The 23448-nt window shown below is 45.9% G+C and overlaps 1 protein-coding gene across 1 annotated transcript in view; it reads left to right on the top strand.

The window, feature by feature from the left end:
• Nucleotides 1-19769, top strand: part of BMPR2 (bone morphogenetic protein receptor type 2) — a 118602-nt gene extending 98833 nt beyond the window's left edge. The window contains exons 5-14 of the mRNA XM_048483326.1: nucleotides 617-727; nucleotides 1070-1161; nucleotides 1699-1929; nucleotides 4449-4563; nucleotides 7081-7241; nucleotides 9170-9317; nucleotides 11289-11425; nucleotides 12227-12399; nucleotides 14861-16155; nucleotides 17344-19769. Of these exons, the coding sequence (XP_048339283.1) occupies nucleotides 617-727; nucleotides 1070-1161; nucleotides 1699-1929; nucleotides 4449-4563; nucleotides 7081-7241; nucleotides 9170-9317; nucleotides 11289-11425; nucleotides 12227-12399; nucleotides 14861-16155; nucleotides 17344-17594 (2714 nt within the window). The 3' untranslated portion in view covers nucleotides 17595-19769. The remainder of the gene's footprint in view (nucleotides 1-616; nucleotides 728-1069; nucleotides 1162-1698; nucleotides 1930-4448; nucleotides 4564-7080; nucleotides 7242-9169; nucleotides 9318-11288; nucleotides 11426-12226; nucleotides 12400-14860; nucleotides 16156-17343) is intronic.
• Nucleotides 19770-23448: the final 3679 nt, after the last annotated feature.

Genomic DNA, 23448 nt, shown 5'->3' with positions numbered 1-23448 from the left:
GAGTTGTGTCTGCTTCGACCCACCTTTTATTAAATAACTCAACAGTTATGGTTTTCATTGCTGTTTCTTGTGTTGTGTGTCTTTGGCTATGTTATGTGCTAGATATTTGAACTGGATCACAATTACTCTGAAGTTTTGCCCAAACAAGATGATCTTGGGTCTGGTCCCACCGACCAGTTTCAGAGGAGTGTAAAATACACTGGGCCATTAATTAACTATACTACTTAAAATAATGTTCGATTCACAGATTTTTAAGATCAGTTAAGGACTAGTGGAAGATTATGAAATGATGGATGTAGCATGTAATATACTGATTTAATATGTTGAGTAATAAGTGTAACGTTAATATGTAAGTTTGTAGTGTTATGTTATTTGGAAATGAATAAAAAATTAATGGCAAAAAAGGACCACTTGTAGGACAGGTAAGGCAAGTAGTTAGATTTTTACCTGTAATTAAAGTGATAGATTTTAAGATTAAAAATACATTAGAAGCACATAATAAAAATAGCTACAATAACGCTTCACCCCATTTGTTCCACAGTGGGTATCAGATTCCTTCTGAAAAACCTGTGCAGTTGAAGAGATGATCACAGCCTGCTTTCTTTCTTTCTTTCAGATTCATCTCATTCATATCACCGAGATGAAACAATTGTCATAGCTCTGGCATCAGTATCTGTACTGGCTGTTTTGGTGATCGCTCTTTTCTTTGGATACAGGATGTTTGCAGGTAAGTTTCAACGCGTTTCTAAAGATATTAACAAAGTTTTCATTCTCATCCCTGGGAAATGTAGTTCCCACCAGAACAGGAAGGCCTGTTCTCCAGCCTGCTCGGTTTTCTAAAGCAAGTGGGGGGGGGGGGGCGCCGCGAGGGGGCGGGGGAAAGGGGGAGGGGTCGGGGGATTTTGTGCCACCCCACGTGACCCAAATTCGTGCGCCGGTGTGTCACAGGGCCCCGCCCCCTGGGAGCTTCGCCGCTGACGAGAATCCTTGTACTAAATGGTTGATAGGCTTCAACCTGGCCATTTTGATGTGTAATACTAACTAGGAATGTTGGGCTCTTCTTTCTCAGGGGACCGAAAGCAGGGGCTGCACAGTATGAACATGATGGAAGCAGCAACATCAGAACCCTCATTAGACCTGGACAATCTGAAGATGCTGGAGGTAAATACACCTTTTGAAGTTTTGGATCTCTGTACTTCACATTGTAAATCATGTGATCTGCTTACCACCAGATGGCCATGAAGCCCCAGTGCAACTGACTGTTGAGCTCTTCGTTCATCAGCAGGCATGCTGGTGAATATTTTGAAAGGGAGAAGCTAGCTTATGTTTGCAGCATGCAACTAGAAAGAGCAGATGTTAGTATATTTCACAAGTTTGCCAAGGGCATGGGATGGTTCCTTTGGTTGTTTTTCTTTTGTTTGTTTGTCTCTTTACAAAGCAACATGTCATTTCCTGAAGATTCAGAGCAGAGTTCTTGCAATGTAAGAATCAGCCACCTTCCTGTGAATGCCATTTGCACCTTTTGCTTTGCATGCACGGCTCTTTGGACTTTGGCCACTGAAGGTTCAGAGCTGGCATATGCATGTTTAAGCTCACTGAAACCAAATCCACTTAACACTGCCTTCGGTTGTGGCCAAAATGTATATTCCGCATTGCCTTGAAGTGCAGCCAGTGATTATTTGATATGTTTCTTTTCAGCTGATTGGTCGAGGGCGATACGGAGCAGTGTACAAAGGCTCCTTAGATGAGCGTCCTGTGGCTGTAAAAGTCTTCTCCTTCACAAATCGCCAGAATTTTATCAATGAGAGGAACATCTACAGGATCCCGCTGATGGAGCACGACAACATTGCCCGCTTCATTGTAGGGGATGAGAGAATCACTACAGAAGGGCGGATGGAATATTTATTAGTAATGGAATATTATCCCAATGTAAGTAATAGTTGGGAAAGAGCTGTATCCGCGGTGTCGGATGCCTGAACAGAGCAGTCTTTTGGCACGGTTCATGTAAAATATTTGCATTTTCAAAAATGCCTAGCAATATTCTTACATATCTTCTTCATTCTGAATAATGGTAGACCTGCAGTTGGGCTTTACATATCACGGTGTGCTAGATTATCTGTGGCTTGATCTGTGGGGGAAATGAAATACAAGGTTCCATTGCAAGTTTGTTCTAGCCTTCTATCTGTGCTATTGCCCCGACCGCCAGAGGGTTGCAGACCTATAAAAATATAAGCTTTTGGCCTGTGGGTAAGATTGAAAAGAGGTACATGGGTTGGACCCTCCATGGTATTCAGATGCATGTGGTGATAGATGCAGCAGAGTGGAGGAAAGCTACCTTGTCCCCAATCCAGAGGCTTGCTTATAAGCTTCTACACCAGGGGTAGGGAACCTTTAATACTCAAAGAGCCATTTGGACCCGTTTTCCACGGGAAAAGAAAACTCTTGGAGCTGCAAATAATTTTTGACATTTAAAATAAAGATAACACTATATATATTGGGGTTTTTTTACCTTTTACTGAGCTCATTCTGAGAAGCGCATGGATGTGTCCGCTCTGCTGCCTGCAGGGCAGGCAAGGATGGGGCCAGCGGCTCGGCCTCGCTGGCCGCCGGGAAAGCGCCCGCCCTGCTCGAACAGGGCGGGCGAGAGGGGAAGCCTGCGGCACGGCCCAGCTGGCCACGGGCAGTTGGTGCGCCCGCCCTGCTGCCTGCAGGGTGGGCAAGGATGAAGCCAGTGGCTTGGTTCGTGGAGCCGCAGTGCAAGGGCAGAAGAGCCGCATGCGGCTCTCGAGCTGCAGGTTCCCTACCCCTGTTCTACACACACACCACTGAGTGTCCCACTCTTTGTCAGCAGTCAGCTGCTTCTCTCGATCTTTTGCTCACACATGTAAAACAGGGACTTAGTGCTAGAAGGCATCAGAATGAATTCATTAACCCCAGGGCTGATATTGCCACACATCTAGCAGTCCTGATCCAGTGCCTAGATCTCATATATAGGGATAGGCAGTGACATTCAAAAAGTCAGACCCAACCTCTGTTCATCTATTAGCCTGGACCCCACGGTCGTCCGGGAATCACCTAATTCAAAACATTCACATATGCTTGTGGTTTGTAGGGGGTTCCCTGCTGCTGAGTCCAACCAACTGCCAGCAAGTGTCAACATGGTAAACTGATCCTTGAGTACCGCAGGGAGATGTGGAAACTTGTGATGTGGTCCTATGTGATTTTTATGGGTAGTCAGAGCTGGGGGAGGGATCATATATAAGCAGAGAATATCAGTGCTCTGAGCAGCGCCCCCCCCCCCATCATGTACACAGTGCTATTCCATACACATGGCTCACTTTAACTACAGTAGATGTGCATTGATGTTATCAATTTGAATTTTAACAATATTTGCAATGACCACCTTGCTAATAAAATTCTTGTACTGCATATAGAAGAAGAAGAGTTTTGGATTTATATCCCCCCTTCCTCTCCTGTAAGGAGACTCGAAGGGGCTTACAATCTCCTTGCCCTTCCCCCCCCCCCCCACAACAAACACCCTGTGAGGTAGGTGGGGCTGAGAGAACTCTGAAGAACTGTGACTAGCCCAAGGTCACCCAGCTGGCGTGTGTGGGAGTGTACAGGCTAATCTGAATTCCCCAGATAAGCCTCCACAGCTCAGGTGGCAGAGCTAGGAATCAAACCCAGTTCCTCCAGATTAGATACACAAGCTCTTAACCTCCTACGCCACTGCTGCTCCTGTATAAGCATTCATATACCAAAATTCAATACTGCTTAGTGCCATTTCTGGTTTTTTCCCCCCGTGACTTCTGCTATGATACATTCAGGAGTTAGCTGACTGAAAAGTGGAAACATTTATTTGAGCATGGGTGCATGGAGGGAAAAATACCAGCCCAGAGCACAGCCGTTATCACAATGAAATGGTCTTTCTGATAGCTGTCAGTCAAATGGCGAGGTCCCTTTCTTTCTGCAGTGTTCAGCAGACAGTTTAGAACTGAGTAGTGGATGCAAAAGAGCATCCACTATAATTTAGCTGCACTTTGTTCCATTATTATTGTGCAACTATCTGGAGAGAGAAAATCCTGCACTGATAGCAAAAAGTGTAGTAATACTTCTCCAGAGAGGCGTGTTTGCCTTCCCGGCGTCTGGAGGCACACTGCCTCTCGGGCCCTGATCAGGTACCTCAACTAGGTTATCATCAGGAAGGTATTCCTCCATGCTGCCTTAAGCAGGGGCAAGCAGATTCTGAAAACATAGTTCCTATTCCTTCCCATCTGTTGCTAAGGATTGTTCAAGCCTTGTGTGATTTTTCCATAGACCCGACAACCAGCCCATAGGTTTGGGCGCACAAATATGACCTCAAACCCCCCACTGTTTCCAAAAACCTTTGGATGAGCTAAGCTGAGCAACTACACTTAATGAAGGGCACATCCTTCTTCTCTTTCCAGGGTTCTCTGTGCAGATATTTGAGCCTCCAAACCAGCGACTGGGTGAGCTCTTGTCGTTTATCACACTCCATCACACGGGGCCTGGCCTACCTGCACACAGAGTTACCTCGCGGAGGTAAGGTCCCAACGGGGAGACTTGCTTAAATATTAGGCTGCCTTCTGGGCAGTAAAATGTAGCATTTTCTCAGACATGTATTTCGAAACATGTAAATAAGATTATTATTGTCCTATTGATCCTTTTTGTTTTCTTACCAGTCCTTGGGCTTCTGTGTGTTTGCTTTTTTGTCAACCATTTTGAGGTCTTTAGGCTGAAATGCAGGGTATATGTTTGTGTATTTATACATAGGTGGTACACTGTAGCATTTCTGCCAGTGAGTGGAACAACTCTTTCCCTCCCCTACATCTCCCAAACAGCCTGGTGCTCACTCTGACAGTTCTTCTGTGGGGTCAGGAGAGCCTCACCAGCAAAAGGCCCCAGGAGTTGGGGGCTGCAGCACCAGAGGCGATCAGGTCAAGTTGCTGCTTTCTCTTCCTTCCGCCGGCAGCTTCTGCCAGTGGGGGAGGAGGCTAGGGTCCCTGCAGTGCTTTGTATTTGTGAGGGTCTCCCAATCCCTTGGGAAGGATTTAAGAGACAAACAGCAATCTGTTTTCGACAGGGGTACGTGGGTTAGTCCATTCTGTCAACATTTTCCATGCACTTTTCTTCTTCATCCAACCAAGCATAAATTTTCATGTGTCAAAAATGTACAAAGCTCAAGAAGAATGTTTTGAGAAGCTGACGAATCAACTTGCTAATATTTCAAGTGCTTCTTTTCTTGAAGTTCTATAGAATGCTCTTAAAGCAGTGTAGTACAGGAATACCATGTAAACAGGTACCAAAACAACAACATTTTTTGTCAGGCTGCCAAACAGCTTGAATCTGGGTCCAGAATAGAGTTACTGACTTGTTTATGTATTTGGGGGGGGGGGGGGGGAAAAAACCCACTGTGTTTGTCAACCTTTTTCTCGTGCCATTTTGATTTGTGTTTTATGACTCCTCTAATCCAAAAAAGCGATTAGATTTTAGTTTTCTGGAGCTTGCATAGGGACTTCTTTATTGTAACATTCATGTGGTTCATTGAATCTGAAATCGTCATATTCTTGTCTCTAGAATAATCGAATTCTGCGGCAGTTTTGTCTGTTCGGAATCCACAGATGGATTTTTTTTTTGCAACAGACTACATTTTAAAAACTGTATCACCTTTCCAAAGCAATTTCGTTTGACAGATAAGACTTCAAAAAGAATAAAAAGGCACTATAGCTGTGGTGCCCTGTCTGAATGGTCGTGGCTACTCTGATCTTGGCAGACCTCAGAAGCTAAGCAGGGTCAACCCTGGTTAGTACTCTAATGGGAGACTACCCAGGAAGTAGACTACCCAGGGTTGCTATGCAGAGTTAGGCAAACCACCTCTTGCCTTGAAAATCAAGCAGGGTTGGCTATGACTCGATGGCATTTTATGCACACATAGCTGTGGCAACACTAGAAAGTCACAGGGCTGCTCCATGGGGGTTGAAGGACATGCCTTATTCCAGTGATGGCGAACCTTTTCGAGACCGAGTGCCCAAATTGCAACCCAAAACCCACTGATTTCTCGTAAAGTGCCAACACGGTAATTCAACCTGGATACTGAGGTTTTTGTTTAGAAAAAACGGTTGACTCCGAGGCGTGCGTTACTCAGGAGTAAGCTTGGTGGTAGTTGATGGCTTTGCTTTGAAGCAACCATGCAACTCTTCCAATGGGTGAGTCACGACCCTAGGAGGGTTTACTCAGAAGCAAGCCCCATTGCCAGCAACTGAGCTTACTCCCAGGTAAAGGATCGTGCTTTAGTTCTTCGCATGAAAATCAGTGGGGTTTAACAGCGCTTAACAGGGTTACCTACACTACTTCCCCAAAACTAGGTCTTAAGTTTAATGCTAATGATCGAGCCCAACGGCCCAGGCCAGCCTAGATGGGGGGGCACTCTGTTTGCGTGTGCCCACAGAGAGGGCTCTGAGTACCACCTCTGGCACCCGTGCCATAGGTTCGCCACCACTGCCCTATTCTAACTCTGCTTCCATTCCTGAATCAAGCAGACAGTGAGGCAGGCACTCTTCTTCGCAAAGCTTTGTCCCGCGCCTGTTTGTCTGGCAACACGTGGCACCCTGTTTGTACCTACTGTCGGCAAGCAAGATCTTCCTATGGACAGGGATGCCAAGTGCCGCTTCCCTTCTGGATGGCGATACCAAATGCCGCTTGCTTCTCTTTGCATGGGAGTGGCCTTTTGTGCTCTAGTTGGCCGGGTGAAATGGGTGGTTGTTGCAGAAGGCTTTCTGTGGGGGAAGAAGCCTGTTTGACTCTTTGTTAAAAGAAAAATGAAATACAGAATGATCACTCAAATGCACCCCTCCCCCAATAGGGAGCAGCATTTTGTCGTTTCCCTCCCTTCGAAAGGGCTAACATCATTCCTGCAGCGGGACATTGGAAAGCATTCCCTTTAGTTCTTATTATGAGCTTGAAGGTTTGTTTGCTATCTTTAAAGACACATGTTATGCTTTATAACATAGCGAGAGAGCATCGCGGTCTTCCAACAGTATTTCCATATGTGCCCAACAGACCACTACAAGCCCGCAATCTCCCACCGGGATCTGAATAGTCGCAATGTACTGGTGAAGAACGATGGGACGTGTGTCATCAGCGATTTTGGCCTGTCCATGAAACTGACAGGAAATCGGTTAGTCCGCCCTGGAGAGGAGGACAACGCAGCAATCAGCGAGGTGAGCGTGGACAGAGATTTCAAAGATGAACAGGGTTAAACGATGCACCACTGAGGGAAAACCTTCATTCAGGGGCTTCCTTTGCCACCTCGGTGGGAGCCTTGGTGATTGGGTGGCTCCTCTAAGAATATGTAATCAGCGGAGAACGTTGCAGAGAGTTCTCTGCCCTACCTTGGTTGGCCTATCTGGAAGCAGAGTTTGCTTGAGAAGAGGACCAGGAGCTCTAGCAGGTGGGCCAAGCACAGCTCAGTCTCCAAAATATTCAGAGAAAGGACTTCAACTCTTTCTCCGTTGTTCCTTTCAGGTGTTTTGAATAAGAAAAGCCAGGTTTGAAACATTTAATATGTCCTGTGTGCCTGACCCAGTGCACATGTCCCTTGTATGTGGGTTATCAATGCTTGAGAAGTGGTCAGTGGAGAGGAACGTTTGATTTGGTCTTTATTTATATCCCTGCCAAGAGAGTACCAAGGGTTTCTTCCCTGGGGAGCGGTGGGGGAGGGCATGGCTGAGTGACAGGGCATCCACTTGGCATGGAGAATGTCCCAGGCAGAGTCCCCCAGTTTAAAGGACCAGGCAGTAATGTGAAAGACCTCCGCCTGACTGGCACGCCGCTGCCATTCTGAGTAGCAGCACTGATCTTGTGGGACCAAGGGTCTGATTTCAGTAGGAGGCAGCTTCATCTGTTCGGGGATTCATGCTCCTGTTAGCACGTGTACCACTCTCACGCTTGAAAGGCATAATAGGTAGGCACGGTCTTAATCATCATAGTCACTGATGCAGCAGAGTTCAGTGTTCTGAAAGTCCCTCGCTTGTGATGAGCATCGCTTATTAGTTCCCCATTCGGATGATGGTGGTATTTACAAAATCAGGATGACAGGCTGACCTTCGGTCTCTATATCCATTTATTTCTTTCCGCAAGTTGAAGGCTCTTGCAGTAATTGCTGTGTACTTAACCTGAGGGGCGAGGAGAGAGCATCTGTTTTTTGGAAGCTGCAATTTGTGACCAAAGGAGAAAACTGTGAGAGGAATTGATCTCAAATTTTTTTGGTGTTTTTTTTAGTTCATGATAATGAAAACTCCCAGGTAGCTTCATAGTAACCCAGAAGATACTTATTTCAAGAGAATGTGGGAATATGAACTGCTTCCATTGTAATCTTGAAACTGGCCTTTTCCAAAAAATACCGGATTTACCACGTGACTTTTTACAAAGGGTGGAGGGATAGTGTATAATGTGCAAGACCCCATAATCTAAAAATGATGAGAAAAAGCCCCTGCTATTTCCTATTAGTTGGAGAGAAGAAGGAAACAATCCGATCCTGTCACCCAACTTAGGCCCCTTCCACACACGCAAAATAATGCATTTTCAAACCACTTTCACAACTGTTTGCAAGTGGATTTTGCCATTCCGCACAGCTTCAAAGAGCATTGAAAGCAGTTTGAAAGTGCATTATTCTGCATGTGCGGAATGAGCCTTAGTATGAAAAACTCACTCCTTTATGGATCTCACCCCCGCCTGCAGCTGTCCCCCTCCCTGCACCTGCTGGAAATAAGAGAAACTCTGCCGTTAATTCTGAGGTCAATGAAATGCCAGATGTTTTAGCTTAGCATTCCTCTGGTGGCCTTTTTGTGTTTCATTGTGATTTTAGAGAAGCAGTATTTGAACATTAGAACCTGCTACCAGAGACTTTGCTGATAAGAACAGTACAGTAAAAGGGGGTATATTCTAAATGTAATTAAATAGGGACAGAGTAAACCAGCATACCAGTAATGGGCTTTCTGTTCATGAATACTGGGAGTTAAGGATAAAGGTGAATATGATGAGGATGGAGGGAAGGGGAATGTGTGTATGGACTTCATTGGAAAGGTTTGAGTGTTGAGGATTTGTTAGGACCTGAACTAACCTAAGAATGATGCAATGTATGTGACAGGTTGGTACGATCCGCTACATGGCCCCTGAAGTGCTAGAAGGAGCTGTGAACTTGAGGGATTGCGAATCGGCTCTGAAACAAGTTGACATGTATGCACTAGGCTTGATCTACTGGGAGATTTTTATGAGATGCACTGATTTGTTCCCAGGTAAGGGACAGAATTTCTGAATTTCCCCTAACCCAAAATACATTTGCTGTTAGCTATTGGATTTATTTTTTTAAAAAAAACTTAAAACACAGTTCTTGTGATAAAGCCCGATTCCATTGTTTGCTCATCACAGTTAACCCAGTGCCATCTAGTGTTAGAGGCTGGTATTGGAGTTTGTCTGTCTTGTGCTGCAATAGCCTTGTACATAATAAGTTAATCCTGCCAATAAGCTTTAGGCATTAAGGAAAGCTTACATGCTTAGTGGCAGTGCAGCTGAATGGATACCAAGGGCATATCCACAGGAGGCTTACTGGGAGGCTCTGTGATTCCATTGCAAGACTATCCCATCCCCAGAAATGCAGCCTCCAAAGGGCACGTGGAAGGTTCTGAGTGGGTTATGCAAAACCGCACGGGAGAAAATGCTTGTATGGGTTTCATCCCACTTTTCCTCTGAGGAGTTCAGGTGTGGTGTGGCAATCTTGTGGGGGGGGGGGGGGTTGGTAGAAAGGTAGTGGTGAACCGGCCTCAGGTAACCCAGTGAGCTTCATGGGAATCAGGCACTGATTTCACCAGTCCTAGTCCCACACTGCTGTCTACACCACACAGTCCTATACAGGAAGCAGTTCACGCAAGATCTCACATAGCATAGTGTCTTGCTGCTTTAGAGGCTGCCTCCAAGGCAAACCAGGAGTGTGAAAAGTTGGTGTTTGGACCTGCCTGTTAAAACTCCTGTGTGCTGAAGAGCAAAATGGCAGGAAACGTCAGACCCTTACTGTTTCCAGTAGAGTTCCACTTGTGCAACAGGGCTTTCCTGCAGACCTCCTCCCAAAGCGACACCTGAGGCTTCAGGCATCCTTGTGAATTGTATAGATGAGACATTGGTGTCCTTGGGGACAGGGGGCGGGGGGGGGGGGGCAACAAAAGAAGGAGATAGGCAAAAATCAGGAACCCCGTCCTCTCTAGGGGCTAGGCAAAAATCTCCACCCTGTAATCATGTGTCTTCCTCTTACAAAAGGTAGCCTTTCCACAGACAGGAGAGGGAATAAATTTGGCCAACACCCCCTGGCCTCATGCTGCAGACACACATTAACCTGCTGTGCTGAGCTGCTGCAATTTATTGTGCATGCCATTGCTATCTACAGGTGTGTGTTTTGAGGCATAGATCCATCTAGGTAAGGTCCAAGTCACCTTTAAGTGAAACCATTTTTACTTTCTTCAACTGGACTCTTTTCCAAGGCCATAGCCCTAGATAGTGGCGTTGTGAGCTCAGAAGAAGCGTTTGTACAACTGAAGGCATTTTGAAACCATTTATTGGTGGCATTCAGAAGCCTCATTAAAACTCCAGTTTGCCAGGAAGGTTTGCATGCGCATTATGCCCGTGCATTTCCCTCCCTTCTTTTTCCCTCCCTTCTTGTGCAGAATGCAAAAACAAACTCCTCTTGCCCATGATATCTGGTTGCGTTCACCTGAGCGTTTCTTTTCTTCTTATGAGCTAGGATTCTTATGAGCTAGGATTATGATCCAGTTGGTCCAGATGCCAGCACCTCAGACATCACAGGCAGTTGGAGTTCATTTTTGCATGGCATTTGTTTTCACTTTGAGTGACGCGGGAGGGGGATATGCAGGCACAACAAGCAAGATACATTGGGGCCTGTCACGGCAGATGGGAGATTGGTTCCATCTTAGCACAGTGTCTGAATGCAGCTGCTGTGTCCACTCTCTCTTTTAAAGGAATAAGTCAGACGTTGCATTGGACACTCAGCTGCAGGACCAACTAACACCTCCAACTTCTCTGCCAACCCCTCATTGGCTATCTCGCATTATTGGGCAAGTCTTGGTTCAGATGCAAGCGGAGAACATACGATAATGCACCTCCTTCGTGCTCTGTCTTGACATTTCTGGCCCTTGATAATTTAATTAGGTCTTGTTTTTTGTACTTTGTTTTATTTAAATGACCTTCTGTGTGAATAGGGGAGGCCGTGCCAGATTTCCAGACAGCGTTCCAAGCAGAAGTTGGAAACCATCCCACTTTTGAAGATATGCAAGTCCTAGTTTCAAGAGAAAAGCAACGACCAAAATTCCCAGAGGCCTGGAAAGAGAACAGCTTGGTGAGAGAATGAAAATACACTACCCCTCTTTCTGTTCTTTTGGAGATAATATCGAAACTTCTGCAATATGGAACCAAAGGGGAGAAGAAATTGGTTACGGGTTGATCACTGATACCAGGTTAAAAATGTGATATTTTGCTGGAAAATACGACAGTGATCTAAGGACCATGTGTTTTAAAGCAGTGTATACCATGTTTTATTTTGTATTTAGTGATGTGACTTGTTCAGTGCCCAAATTAGTTTGACCATAGCCAGACATTAGTATGCCGAGAAACAGGCAGGACTGTAATTTTAAGGTTTCGTTCCCATATTGGCCCGACGCAGTGAAATACACGGCAGCTGACCATCCTACTTTTCTTTTAATTGGTTTGGTGGAATCCTCCTTGATCTTCTGTGGCTTTGAAGTCAATTAACATTTGTCACAGGAGCAAACATGCAGAAAGAGTTTCCTTTTTTGATAACCTGGTTGTAGGTCCCTTGTCTCTCTTGTAAGATTGTGTACATAAGATTGTATATTGAACAAATGCTATAATTCTGTCCTGCTGGTGTAGTAATGCATTTGGAAGAACTTGTCATGGTACCCGGGGCAGGTCATATTAGTGAGTCCATTGTAGATGGAAGTTCTCATGATGATATTTTGGAAAAAAGAGTGAAGTGTTCTTTATGTAGCATTGCCTAGCCTTTCAGAATATAGGATACAAAATATAGGATGCTTAAGGATTAAAAGCCCAATAACAGAGATTTGGCAGGTGCATTGCAGATTGCTAGCGGGAGGAAACATCATGTCATTTTATTTCCTAGGCTGTGAGGTCGCTGAAAGAGACAATCGAAGACTGTTGGGATCAGGATGCTGAAGCTCGGCTAACAGCCCAGTGCGCTGAGGAGAGGATGGCTGAACTCATGTTGATTTGGGAGAGAAACAAATCTGTTAGCCCAACCGTGAACCCCACATCTACAGCTATGCAGAATGAACGGTACCGTGTCCTTACATGTACAGGGTTCAGTCCCATCCTGATTCCTCCAAACTTACTTTTGTTCATTTCATTTATATCCCACTTTCCTTCCCAGCGAGGATCCAAAGTGACTTTGTGTCCCCACAGCATGGTTAGCTGCCTGGCCCAACGTCACTCAGCAAGCTCTCGCGTCAGGATGGGAATTCAAAACTGGGTCTCCCAGATCCTAGTCTGACACCATAACTGCTACACCATACAAAACTCCACACATGGTTTTGCCCATTGATCTTTTCCGGAGATGCGTGCCGGTTGCAAGTATCGCAATTCCTCCTTTAGATATCATCTCCAGCTTTGTTCTGTGGTATGTGGCTGCATCTACAGAATTGTGTGTGGCCTAGTTTGTTCCACAGCTCTCTGCTATCCCTGCTCCCTGTCCTGTGCACTTGCACTTCTAACCAGAGAACAAGATCAGTGGTGTGAGCAGCAAGAGTAAGACAAATGAGGTGAGCAGCAGTACAGCTGCCCCGTTGCAGTAAGAACTTGAGAGGTTTGTTATTTTTGAATAGAAACGCCCCCACCCCCCATTCTTTCTGCTGTGCTGTGTGCGAACACAGAACCAGCATGGCACAGTGGTTAAGAGCAGTGGACTCTGATCTGGAGAACTGGGTTTGATTCTCCATTCCTCCACATGAAGCCTGCTGGGTGACCTTGGACCAGCCACAGATCTTTCAGAACTCTCTCAGTCCACATAGAGGGAGGCAATGGCAAACCAACTCTGAATGTCCCTTGCCTTGAAAACCCTATGAAGGTTACCGTGGGTCAGCTGGGACATGATGGCCCTTTTTTTCCACCAGCCCACATGCAAACAAAATGCCACTGCATGACAACTGAAAGGGGACTGGCAAGAGAATCACACAAATGCTGAAGTGCCATGGTGGCAGCAGCAGCAGAAGGCCATTGCTTCCTCCCCGCCCCCCGCCCCCCCACATGTGAGCTCCCAAAGGCACCTGGTGGGCCACTGCGAGTAGCAGAGAGCTGGACTAGATGGACACTGGTCTGATCCAGCAGGCTAGTTCTTATGTGGCATGCTGCGAATAAAAATCTTTTGTCCCCAAGAGGAGGAGGAAGTATTTGGATTTATATCACACCTTCTCCTCCTGTAAGGAATCTCAAAGCAGCGTACAAACCTCTCCTCTTCCTCTCCCCGCAACAGACTCCTTGTGAGGTAGGCGAGGCTGAGAGAATTCTGAGAGATCTGTGACTAGCCCAAGGTCACCCAGCAGGAATGTCGAAGTGGGGGGGGGGGGGATCTAGTTCACCAGGAAAGAGTCTGCCACTCATATGGGGTAGTGAGGAACCAAACGCAATTCTCCAAATTAAGGGTCCACCATTCTTATCTACTACACCACACTAGAGAACTGGGTTTGATTGTCCCCTCCTCCTCGTGAAGCCTGCTGAAATGGTTAGATGTTCTACAAACTAGGGTTAGATTGCTCCTTTGTGTTATATGGGAGGGTGCAAAGTGGGTCCTTTGTTATGATACTGTTTGAAGGTGCTTTGCTCCCAGGTAACAATGAGGTTACTTTTAACACCTTCAAATAAGCTCTGCAAATTTCCATCTCCAGGAGAAAAATGATCCAGAATGCAGATCCTTCCTTGTCAAGGACATGTAAGGGGTTACGGTGGTGAAGCCATATGCCTCCCCCCTCCCAAATTTACTGCAAAATAACTGCGGCTGTCACATGCCAGTAGGGCTTTTCTTTAGGCCTTTTCCAGGCCAAGGTCCGCACTAACACTAAACTTTATCTAATGGTATCTTGTGGCCCACAATGAAAGGGGGTGAAGTTAGCAGTACTGTTCATGGGATAACCAAGATTAAAAACAACCATTGGAGTATGCCTATGATCCAACAACCTCCGAACAAGAAAGGGGGGGAGGGGGGCTTTGAATCTTACGTGGGGATCAGTGCCTCTAGCACCGTGGTGGCGAACCTTTGGCACTCCAGATGTTATGGACTACAATTCCCATCAGCCCCTGCCAGCACGGCCAATTGGCCATGCTGGCAGGGGCTGATGGGAATTGTAGTCCATAACATCTGGAGTGCCAAAGGTTCGCCACCACTGCTCTAGCATCACTGCTGCCTCGCAGGAGAACACGCGGGCTTGTTATGCTTGCCTGAGGAACTGTGGTGGGAGCCGTGGCTCAGTGGTAGAGCCTCTGCATGCAGAAGGTCACAAGTTCAATCCCCGGCATCTTAAACTGAAAGGACCAGTCAGCAGGTGACATGAAAGACCTCAGTCTGAGACCCTGGAGAAGTTCTACCAGTTTGAGCAGACAATCCTGACTTCGGTAAATCAGGAGTCTGGCTCAGCACTGTATAAAGCAGAACCCACGCGTGTTTGCATTTGAGTGAAACACTTAACCCTGAAATAATGTTTTTGCCAGCATAACGTTATTGTCCTTTTTTGTTCTGTTTCTAAAGGAACCTGTCACACCACAGACGTGTGCCAAAGATCAGACCTTATCAAGATTATTCTTCTTCGTCGTACATCGAGGACTCAGTTCATCACCCTGACAGCATAGTGAAGAATATTTCCTCCGAGCTTTCGGTGACCCCCACGCCGCTGACGCTCGGGGAGAAGAACAGAAACTCCATTAACTACGAGAGGCAACAAGCACAAACCCGTATCCCGAGCCCCGAGACTAGCGTCACGAGCTTGTCTACCAACACAACCACCACCAACACAACGGGCCTGACTCCAAGCACGGGCATGACCACCATATCCGAATTGCCTTACTCAGGCGAAACAAACCTCGGCGCCGCAAACGCCATGCAGCCGCTTGGCCCCACGCCCGTTTGCCTGCAGTTGACAGAGGAAGACTTGGAGACCAACAAGCTGGATCCAAAGGAAGTGGACAAGAACTTAAAGGAAAGCTCTGACGAGAACCTGATGGAGCATTCCCTGAAGCAGTTCAGTGGTCCAGATCCACTTAGCAGCACCAGCTCCAGCTTGCTGTACCCGTTGATAAAACTGGCAGTAGAAGCCACGGGGCAACAAGACTTCGCACAAGCTGGAAATGGCCAAGCCTGCCTGATTCCAGATGTCCAGCCTGCTCAGGTCTACCCTCTTCCCAAGCAGCAGAACCTCCCAAAGAGGCCTACCAGCCTGCCCTTAAACACCAAAAACTCCACCAAGGAGCCCCGGCTGAAATTTGGAGGGAAGCACAAATCAAACTTGAAGCAAGTCGAAACTGGAGTGGCCAAGATGAACACTATCAATGCTGCAGAACCCCACGTGGTGACCGTTACCACCAACGAAGTGGCCGGGAGGGGCCACGCCATGAACTCTCATGCTGTACCAACCCAGTATGTCAACGGCACAGTGCCTTCCGGCCAAGGAACTGGCTCAGGGGCGCACCGGGCCCAGGAAATGCTGCAGAACCAGTTCAGCGGAGAGGACAGTCGCTTGAATATCAACTCCAGCCCCGACGAGCATGAGCCCTTGCTGAGACGAGAGCAGCAAGTGAGCCATGACGAGGGCGTCCTCGATCGCCTCGTGGATAGGAGGGATCGATCCCTGGATAATGGCAGACCGAATGCCAACAACAACAACAACAGCAGCAACCCGTGCCCCATGCAAGGCGCAGCTGCCCTCGGCGACCAGAGCGTGGCACCGACAGAGCGTGGCACTGGACAGACCCACACTAGAAGAGCACAGAGGCCAAACTCGCTGGATCTATCGGCCACAAATATTTTGGACGGCTTTAGTATGCAGTGTGAGTCCTGGTGGGGCTTATCAATAGATTTGACGGGGATTTAAGTGTTTCGGCTTAGGTGACAAGTGGCCAAATTGCCACAGACTCCCACCACCGCAGCAGATTTAACCAATTGCTATAGTTAAATGTACAGTCAAGCATATCCTTTCAATTCTGTATTTTTTGGGCACGCATCTGCCTACCGGTATTGTGCCCAAGCAAACAAACTAGGAAGGGAAAGGACAGCTCATCTGCACCCTCTGTCTTTGCCTCAGAGGCATGAGTGTCGAGAAGACAACTGAATCCTTTCCTTGTAACCACTGTGTGTTTGCCTACAAGGGAAACAGCAACATCGTCTTCTAGACCAGGAAAAAACTTGGCAACGTTGGTGACGATCCTGTGTCTCATGCAGTCTGCCAGTCCTGAATGCAGTTAGACTAGTGCAGGGGTCTGCAACCTGCGGCTCTCCAGATGTTCATGGACTACAATTCCCATCAGCCCTTGCCAGCATGGCCAATTGGGATTTGTAGTCCATGAACATCTGGAGAGCCGCAGGTTGCAGACCCCTGGACTAGTGTAACTCAGCAGTGGATTGCACTGTGATATTGCATGTGAAAAATAAGCTAGCCTTAATTTGTTTTGTGATTCTTTGAGTATTATCAGTTAACTAGAAATAGTTCAGTGCTGAGGTCCTCTTTCTAAAAACACGTGATGGGCACAAGGAAAGGAGTCGGTGGGTGCCACGGTCCCCGGAGGCACCATGGTACCCACCGACTCCTTCCCTAATGCCCACCCCATGTTTTTAGAAAGAGGCTTTTGCCCAGCATGGTTTCTGATTGGCCCTGGGAGATCGGGTTGGCTGTGTTGTAGATCTTCACTGTGTGACTGAAAGGAAGCCATATGTATGGAAGAAATTCTGTTAATTTTAAAAGGCATCCTGTTAGGGCTTCTTCCTAACATGTTGAAGAATTCCTATTAGATTTTTTGCATAACCTAATTCCCTGACATTTTGAAGTGCACCCACCCCCCTGTTATCATAATCCCAAAGGTGCCCACTTGCTCAGAAGGGTTGGGGGCCCCAGATCCATTTCATCACTGACTTCTTTCTTCCAGCCAAGTTTTGCCTTTTTTTCTTCCAGCGCCTGTTCTGTTGTGGTCTTCCCTTCCGCATGATGCATTGTGTGTTCTTCCTTTATCTTTTTTCAATAGTGAGCGAGTCATCCCTAGATGGCAAACCCGGCTCAGGAGAGAAGATCAAGAAACGTGTGAAAACGCCGTATTCTCTGAAGCGGTGGCGCCCTTCTACGTGGGTCATCTCCACCGAGCCCCTGGACTGTGAGGTCAACAACAATGGTCGTGATAGGGTGGCCAGTTCAAAGTCCACCACAGCTGTCTATCTCGTAGAAGGAGGTACTGCCACCACCATGGTGTCTAAAGATGCAGGAGTGAACTGTCTGTGAATTGTTGAAAAGCTGACAAAAAAAATGACATTTTTGCATTCTGTTAAATATGCAGAAGACTTTTTTTAAAAAGAAAAACCTGCTTTCTCCCGTCAGCGCCCCTTTACGGAGGACTCGCTTTAAATAGATTTCAGCTATGCAGACCATTTTTAGCTTATGCTTCCATATTTTTAATTTTAACTTTATTTTATTTTTTACTTTGGTTTTGCACTTTTATTTAGTATTGCAGAAACTACATCTGTCCGTTCGGACCGCGGAATTCTATATATGTGTATCAAATGCTGCGGTCTCAAAATATTTTTTTTAAAAAACGAAAACAAAAAAATGTATTGCTGATAATCAGTTTGGACCGGTTTCTAAAGGTCACTAAATGCGTAAGCCAATTAATGAGGTGAGTTTGGCTGCGGTGGTGTCTGCCGTTCACGTTTTGAGTTCTGTGCAAAAGCTAGTTTGTATGTTTCTGTATGGCAGAGCGTGTTTACCTTTCGAACACCTTTATTTTCACTTGTATTACGTTAAAATGTGCAATAGTCTTGTAGTTTGCAGTAGCCTTTGTGTTTCCGACCCTTCTGGACATTCTTTCCTTTTTCAAATGAAAACTGTTTTTTAATGAACTCCAACAGTTCGGCAGCCGCTGGTTCTCAAGTGTGAACTTTGCACAGCATAATCAGCTTGAAGCGGTTGCTTGTATCTGTCTGTGTGTGCGCGCGCACGCACACACTAAGGCCACAGTTATTGCATGATTCTCCCTGCCTTGAACGGACTTTAAAAAATAATCACGAAGAACACTTTTTTTCTCCTTTCATCCTTCCAAATTGGGAAATTTTGATTTTTCTCTGTAGTAGATCATGCAGGTCTGGAAAGCTCTTAAGAAAGCATTGAAGAAATGTAATGAATCAAGGGTCAGTTCATACAACCTGAGAAGATTTGCCCAATAAACTTTGCCCCAAAAGCTTTGTATCAATAAACTTGCCTCCAATTGGCAGGTTCACGACATCAAAACTCTAGCATACAGTAAGCTCTTTCACAAAATCAAGATCCTTGTGATCGTTGCAACCGTTTTGCGTATAAAATTGTCCTAAAATGCTTACCAATTTTCATTTTATCTTTTATGCAATTTTCATGGTTTAAACACAGTTTGTATTTGTGTACATTTTTTCCTTAACAAAACGCCTTCAGTGTATATTGAAAAGTACATTTTTACCTAATCTGGATATAAGTTATCTTAAAAAAAAAAAAACATTTACTGTGGGTAGAATTTTTTTTAATGTAGAAGAGCTAAAACATGAACTCGCTGAGATGATAGTCACGTGATGAGTTAATGTGCTTCTGTTATTTTTTTTGCTGCCTAAACTGAGTACCGGTGGGTGTCCAGAGCTATATGGCTTTGGGTGGCCTCTGTGCACTATAATTGGTTGGTCTGAGAGTGTTGTGAAAAGGACTGCCTTCCTTCAGATCCCCCCCCCCCTTTCATCGTGTCTTCAGAGCACTACTTCAGCCTATCGGAAGAACATATCGAGATTTTCTAGGGGAGACATTCAGGACACATGCACCCCTATGTACATAGACTCAGTTACCACACAGCTACTGAAAATCCCACTGCCATTGAAATACCATTTTGAAAATCAATAGACAGAAGCTAGTAAATATTAGCGTACCGGCCCTTGTGCTAGTGTGAGGCCCTTTGTCTTAGCTGTTGTTGAGACCTTGAAAAGAGAGACGGAAAGAGAGCGAGAGAGAACTAGGTAGTCTTGGTGATGTGGTTCTGAAGAAGAAATTGAGCTGTGCGTGAAGAAGAAATTGGGCTGTGTGTTTTGTCACAGCCTGAGACATCTGCAAAGGTTATTCTCCTCTCCTTACCAAAATCGGGTTGTTCCCTTCATTCTTCTCTTGCCTACATTTCTGTACTGTAAAAAGCCTTGTGCATTACTCTCTGCATTTGCAACCTTTGATTTCTTTCAGGTCTATTTGAGTCCTTGCGTTGGTTTAGGTGAGAAGAAACCTGGGGCCCAGCGCAGCAAATAAGGATAGAATTTAGAATCTGTCATGCTTATGAGAGCCAGCATGGTCTAGTGGTTAAGAGCGGTAGACTCTAATCTAGAGAACTGGGTTTAATTCCTCACTCCTCCACAGGAGTGACGGATTCTTATCTGGTGAACTGGATTTGTGACCCCTGCGGGGTGACCTTGGGCTACTCACAGTTCTCTCAGAATTCTCTCAGCCCCACCTACCTCACAAAATGTCTGTTGTGGGGAGAGGAAGGGAAGACGTTTGTAAGCTGCTTTGAGACGCTTTACAGGAGAGGAAGGCGGGGGTATAAATCTCTTATTCTTTTGTTGAAACGTTCCTGGTCTTAGACCACTGCATCATGGGCAGAAAGCCCACAAGTAATCCCCTCCCTCGTAATCATTTTTTGCATGATTTTTACCATCTTTCACTTTCCTGCTCACATTGTTTGGCAGCAGGCTCACTTCCTAGTTATATTATATATCACTACGGTAATTTCCTGCCACCTATCTTAAGGCTGTAGCATTTCAGGTCAGCAGTTCCTTCTGGTCCTTCAGGATAAATCTGTGTGCATTGGGCATTTACTGGGGTTCATGGCCCTCTGGTCCGCCCATTGGGCCTGAAGGGAATAGTTGTGAGCCTTCAATTTTTAGGTGAAATATTGCTCTTTCAACAATGTGTGTTCCTTGACAAAAGAGCGCAATGCTCAAAGTTGAGGTTGTTTCATGGGGCACAACTTCATGGCTTTGCACAGAAGTCCTGAACAGTAAAAACCTTATGATAAAACTGCAGGAGAAACTCCTTGGCATCTAATAGAATATCTTTGCCATCCCTGATAGCAAGCTTAGAGGAACATGATTTGGGGGTGGGGGGAGGATCTATGCAGGGACATCTAAAAGGACATACTGGGGAGGGGAGTGCTATCTAGTCTTTGAAGAAGGAGCTTTGTGGTTTCCAAACTGGGCCAGCCTGACTAATCCAAAACTCAGGAGGCACCTTCAGTATGCCCCAGGTATTTAAAAAACAACCCAGTGGGAGGACTTGCATGAAGATATGGAAGGAGGCTGCCTGAACTAGCTTAGCTGAGTCAGGACTTTCCTTGGCCGATTACGGACAGGGAACTTACCTCCTCTCTGCCCCGCCACAGCATCAGGCACTCGTCTGAAGTGGGGAAAGCAGAGAGCAAGTGCAGTACATTGGTGCAAAGAAGTTTGCCACGCCGGGATTCACTTGCCGGCGCGCCATAATCAGCCTTTGCATAATCGGCCCTTGAGTCTCATAGATCCAGCTCAGCCGGGTCTCATCCTTCGCTGGGTCTGTTTGACCCAGCTCAGGAACTGCACAAGCTCTGCTCAAAGAGGTTGGGTCCTCAGCTGAGGATTCTGCATCCACAGATGAAAAAATAACAGTGCTGTTGGTAAAGGGTTGTTGGTAGGATGCTTGAGGAAAAGAGGGTGTGTGTTGCTGCATGAGAAGATAAATGTCTGTGTGGTTTTTGACTCAGCTTTAGACCTCTGGATATGTTTGACATGTTGACATCTGTTGAACATGATTCCTTGGTCAGGTTGTCAAATCACTGACGTCTGTGCTTCTGCATAGTTGGACGTATCAGGTCTAAAACTTTGCCCAAGTGGGTGAGTTAAACTAGGGTTCCCGAGTGTGGTCCCCATGGATGCCGAGGTGCCTGCCAACACCTTGGCTGGTGCATGCCAAGTGTTTTTTGGAAGTGGGTGGGGCCAGGTAGGGTTTTTGCACAGCAAGTCTTTTAATTGACTATTGGAGATTTGATTGGGTGTGCAGTTTTTTTTCCCTATGTTGCTTTGGCAGCAGCTGCCACTACAGCACAAGGATCTACAGTGTGTTACTGAAGTTTAGCTGCGGCGATCATTTTGCGGTAGGCCCCACCCCCTGCGGCAGCCATTTTGTTACTGCACCCATGTCAGAATTGCAGGTGTGCCCACAGAGAGTTGGGAACTCCTGAGTTAAACCATCTCTTCCCCTCCTCTTAAACTGACCTTTAGCTGCAGAGTAATCTTCCATAGCTCCCCCTAAAAAAAAAAACCCCATGTCTGCTCTCTCCCTTAAAATGAAACTGACAGCAATATAAAGAAGTATGTGTAGAGAAAGGAGCTTCTATTTTGAATGCTGAAAATGCCATCCCAAGGCGCGTTCTTTTGCCATTTTGTGCAGGCAGATTTGAACAAATGGACAGCAGTGTTGTGTCAAAGCTCCACTACTAAGGTATTCAGAGAGGATTTATTTTTCTAGTGTGGCAGATTCCTCACCTCCCCCTGAGATTTTCCCAATGAAAATTGTTAACATGTACTGTAATTTAGAGGAAAAGGAATGGTGCACAAGTTGTTGGGGGTTTTTTTAACTTGCACTGTTGTAGTCGTGCTTAAGTTGTAGAAATAATCGAAGGATTTAAAAAAACAAAACCTCCATGGTTATCAAGTTTTTAATCCACGAAGTCAATGTAAAAAGCATGCATTTTGTGTTAGACTTTGCAAACATATTAATTCTTGCTGCCTTTGTCACTTTCTCATTTATGTCTAGAAACTGTTTCACTGGCAATGCTTCTTCACGTTGCTTTCTCTAGGGAGAAGAGCCACACCGGGGAAAAGCCTGCATACCCACCAGCATTTCCCCAAAGCATTTTAAGACTTTGAATGCTGTAGGTTACATCAATCTGAAAACCAAATTACACATCCATGTCTGTGAAAGAAACTGTTTTCCAACCCTATAGTAATGCAGGGCCAAGACAGGTGCCTTTCTGTGTTGGGTTTGTTCTGTGAGCTGTAATAACTTCATGAATATAAAAGTTTGAGAAAACTCCATTGCATCGTTTTGTCTAATGAGGAAGAATTTCCGGATCACATTTTTGGCCACACTACGTACCACCTCTCAGTAGATTTTTTTCAATCCGGTAAGTACATTGCTCAGATTTCTGAGTTTTTTGAGACACTTTGTCTGATAAAATGACCCCAATATAAAATACGATAACCAGTAGGGGGGGAGGGGTTGCTATCAAGTCACAGCTGACAACCCCACAGGGTTTTCCAGGCGAGAGACGTTCGGAGGTGGTTTACCATTGCCTGCCTCTGCGTCACGGTCTTGGTATTCCTTGAAGGTCTCCCATCCAAATGCTTGCCAGGGTCAGGGCTGAGGTGTGTAGCTGACCCAACCTCCCTCAGCAAGCTTTTACAGCAGAGTGGGATTTCGAACCTGGATTTTCCAGGTCCTAGTCTGACAACCAGTACATCACCCTAGCCCTCAACCAGTAGCTATGACTTTTCCATTTCTTTCACTGGTCACCCAGAATTTAAGTTGAGTTTAGTGTCATTTAATTGCATAATACCTACTTAAGTGCCATGAATCAGGCTGTTCACTTTGTTCCTTCTTTCCCCTGCTTTTGAAAGAGGTACAGATTCCTGAGTCACTTTCCTCTGTGTTTTTGGATAGCCATTTTGAGAGGAAAGATGCCCAGCAGAAGGGTTGGGCATCCATTCTCCATGATTCCTTCCTCTGTCCCCTGTAGCAACATTTCTCACTAACTGGGGAAATGATTGTTTCACCTACAGAGCAATACCTTCCTAGGGCAAGTTAAATGGGGCCTTGCTTTCTTAAGAAAGATTTCCTGATCCCCATGCTGCAGTGAGACACAAAGGTTCTGTAGAGTCAGCAGATGGGATCTTGCCAGCTTTTCTGCTCAGTCTCCTCCAAGACTCCTCCTTAACCATAATCACTGTCCCATGTAGTTTCTGTGAATTTGAATCTCACAATCCCCAGCATAACTTTTTAAGTGGTCCAAAGGGGCCTCCTCTTCTTTCTTTTGCCTGTGAAAAAA

This window comes from Sphaerodactylus townsendi, linkage group LG02 (genome assembly GCF_021028975.2).
Source record: "Sphaerodactylus townsendi isolate TG3544 linkage group LG02, MPM_Stown_v2.3, whole genome shotgun sequence".
Taxonomy (NCBI): Eukaryota; Metazoa; Chordata; class Lepidosauria; order Squamata; family Sphaerodactylidae; genus Sphaerodactylus; species Sphaerodactylus townsendi.
This window is presented reverse-complemented; position numbering and strand designations above follow the sequence as displayed.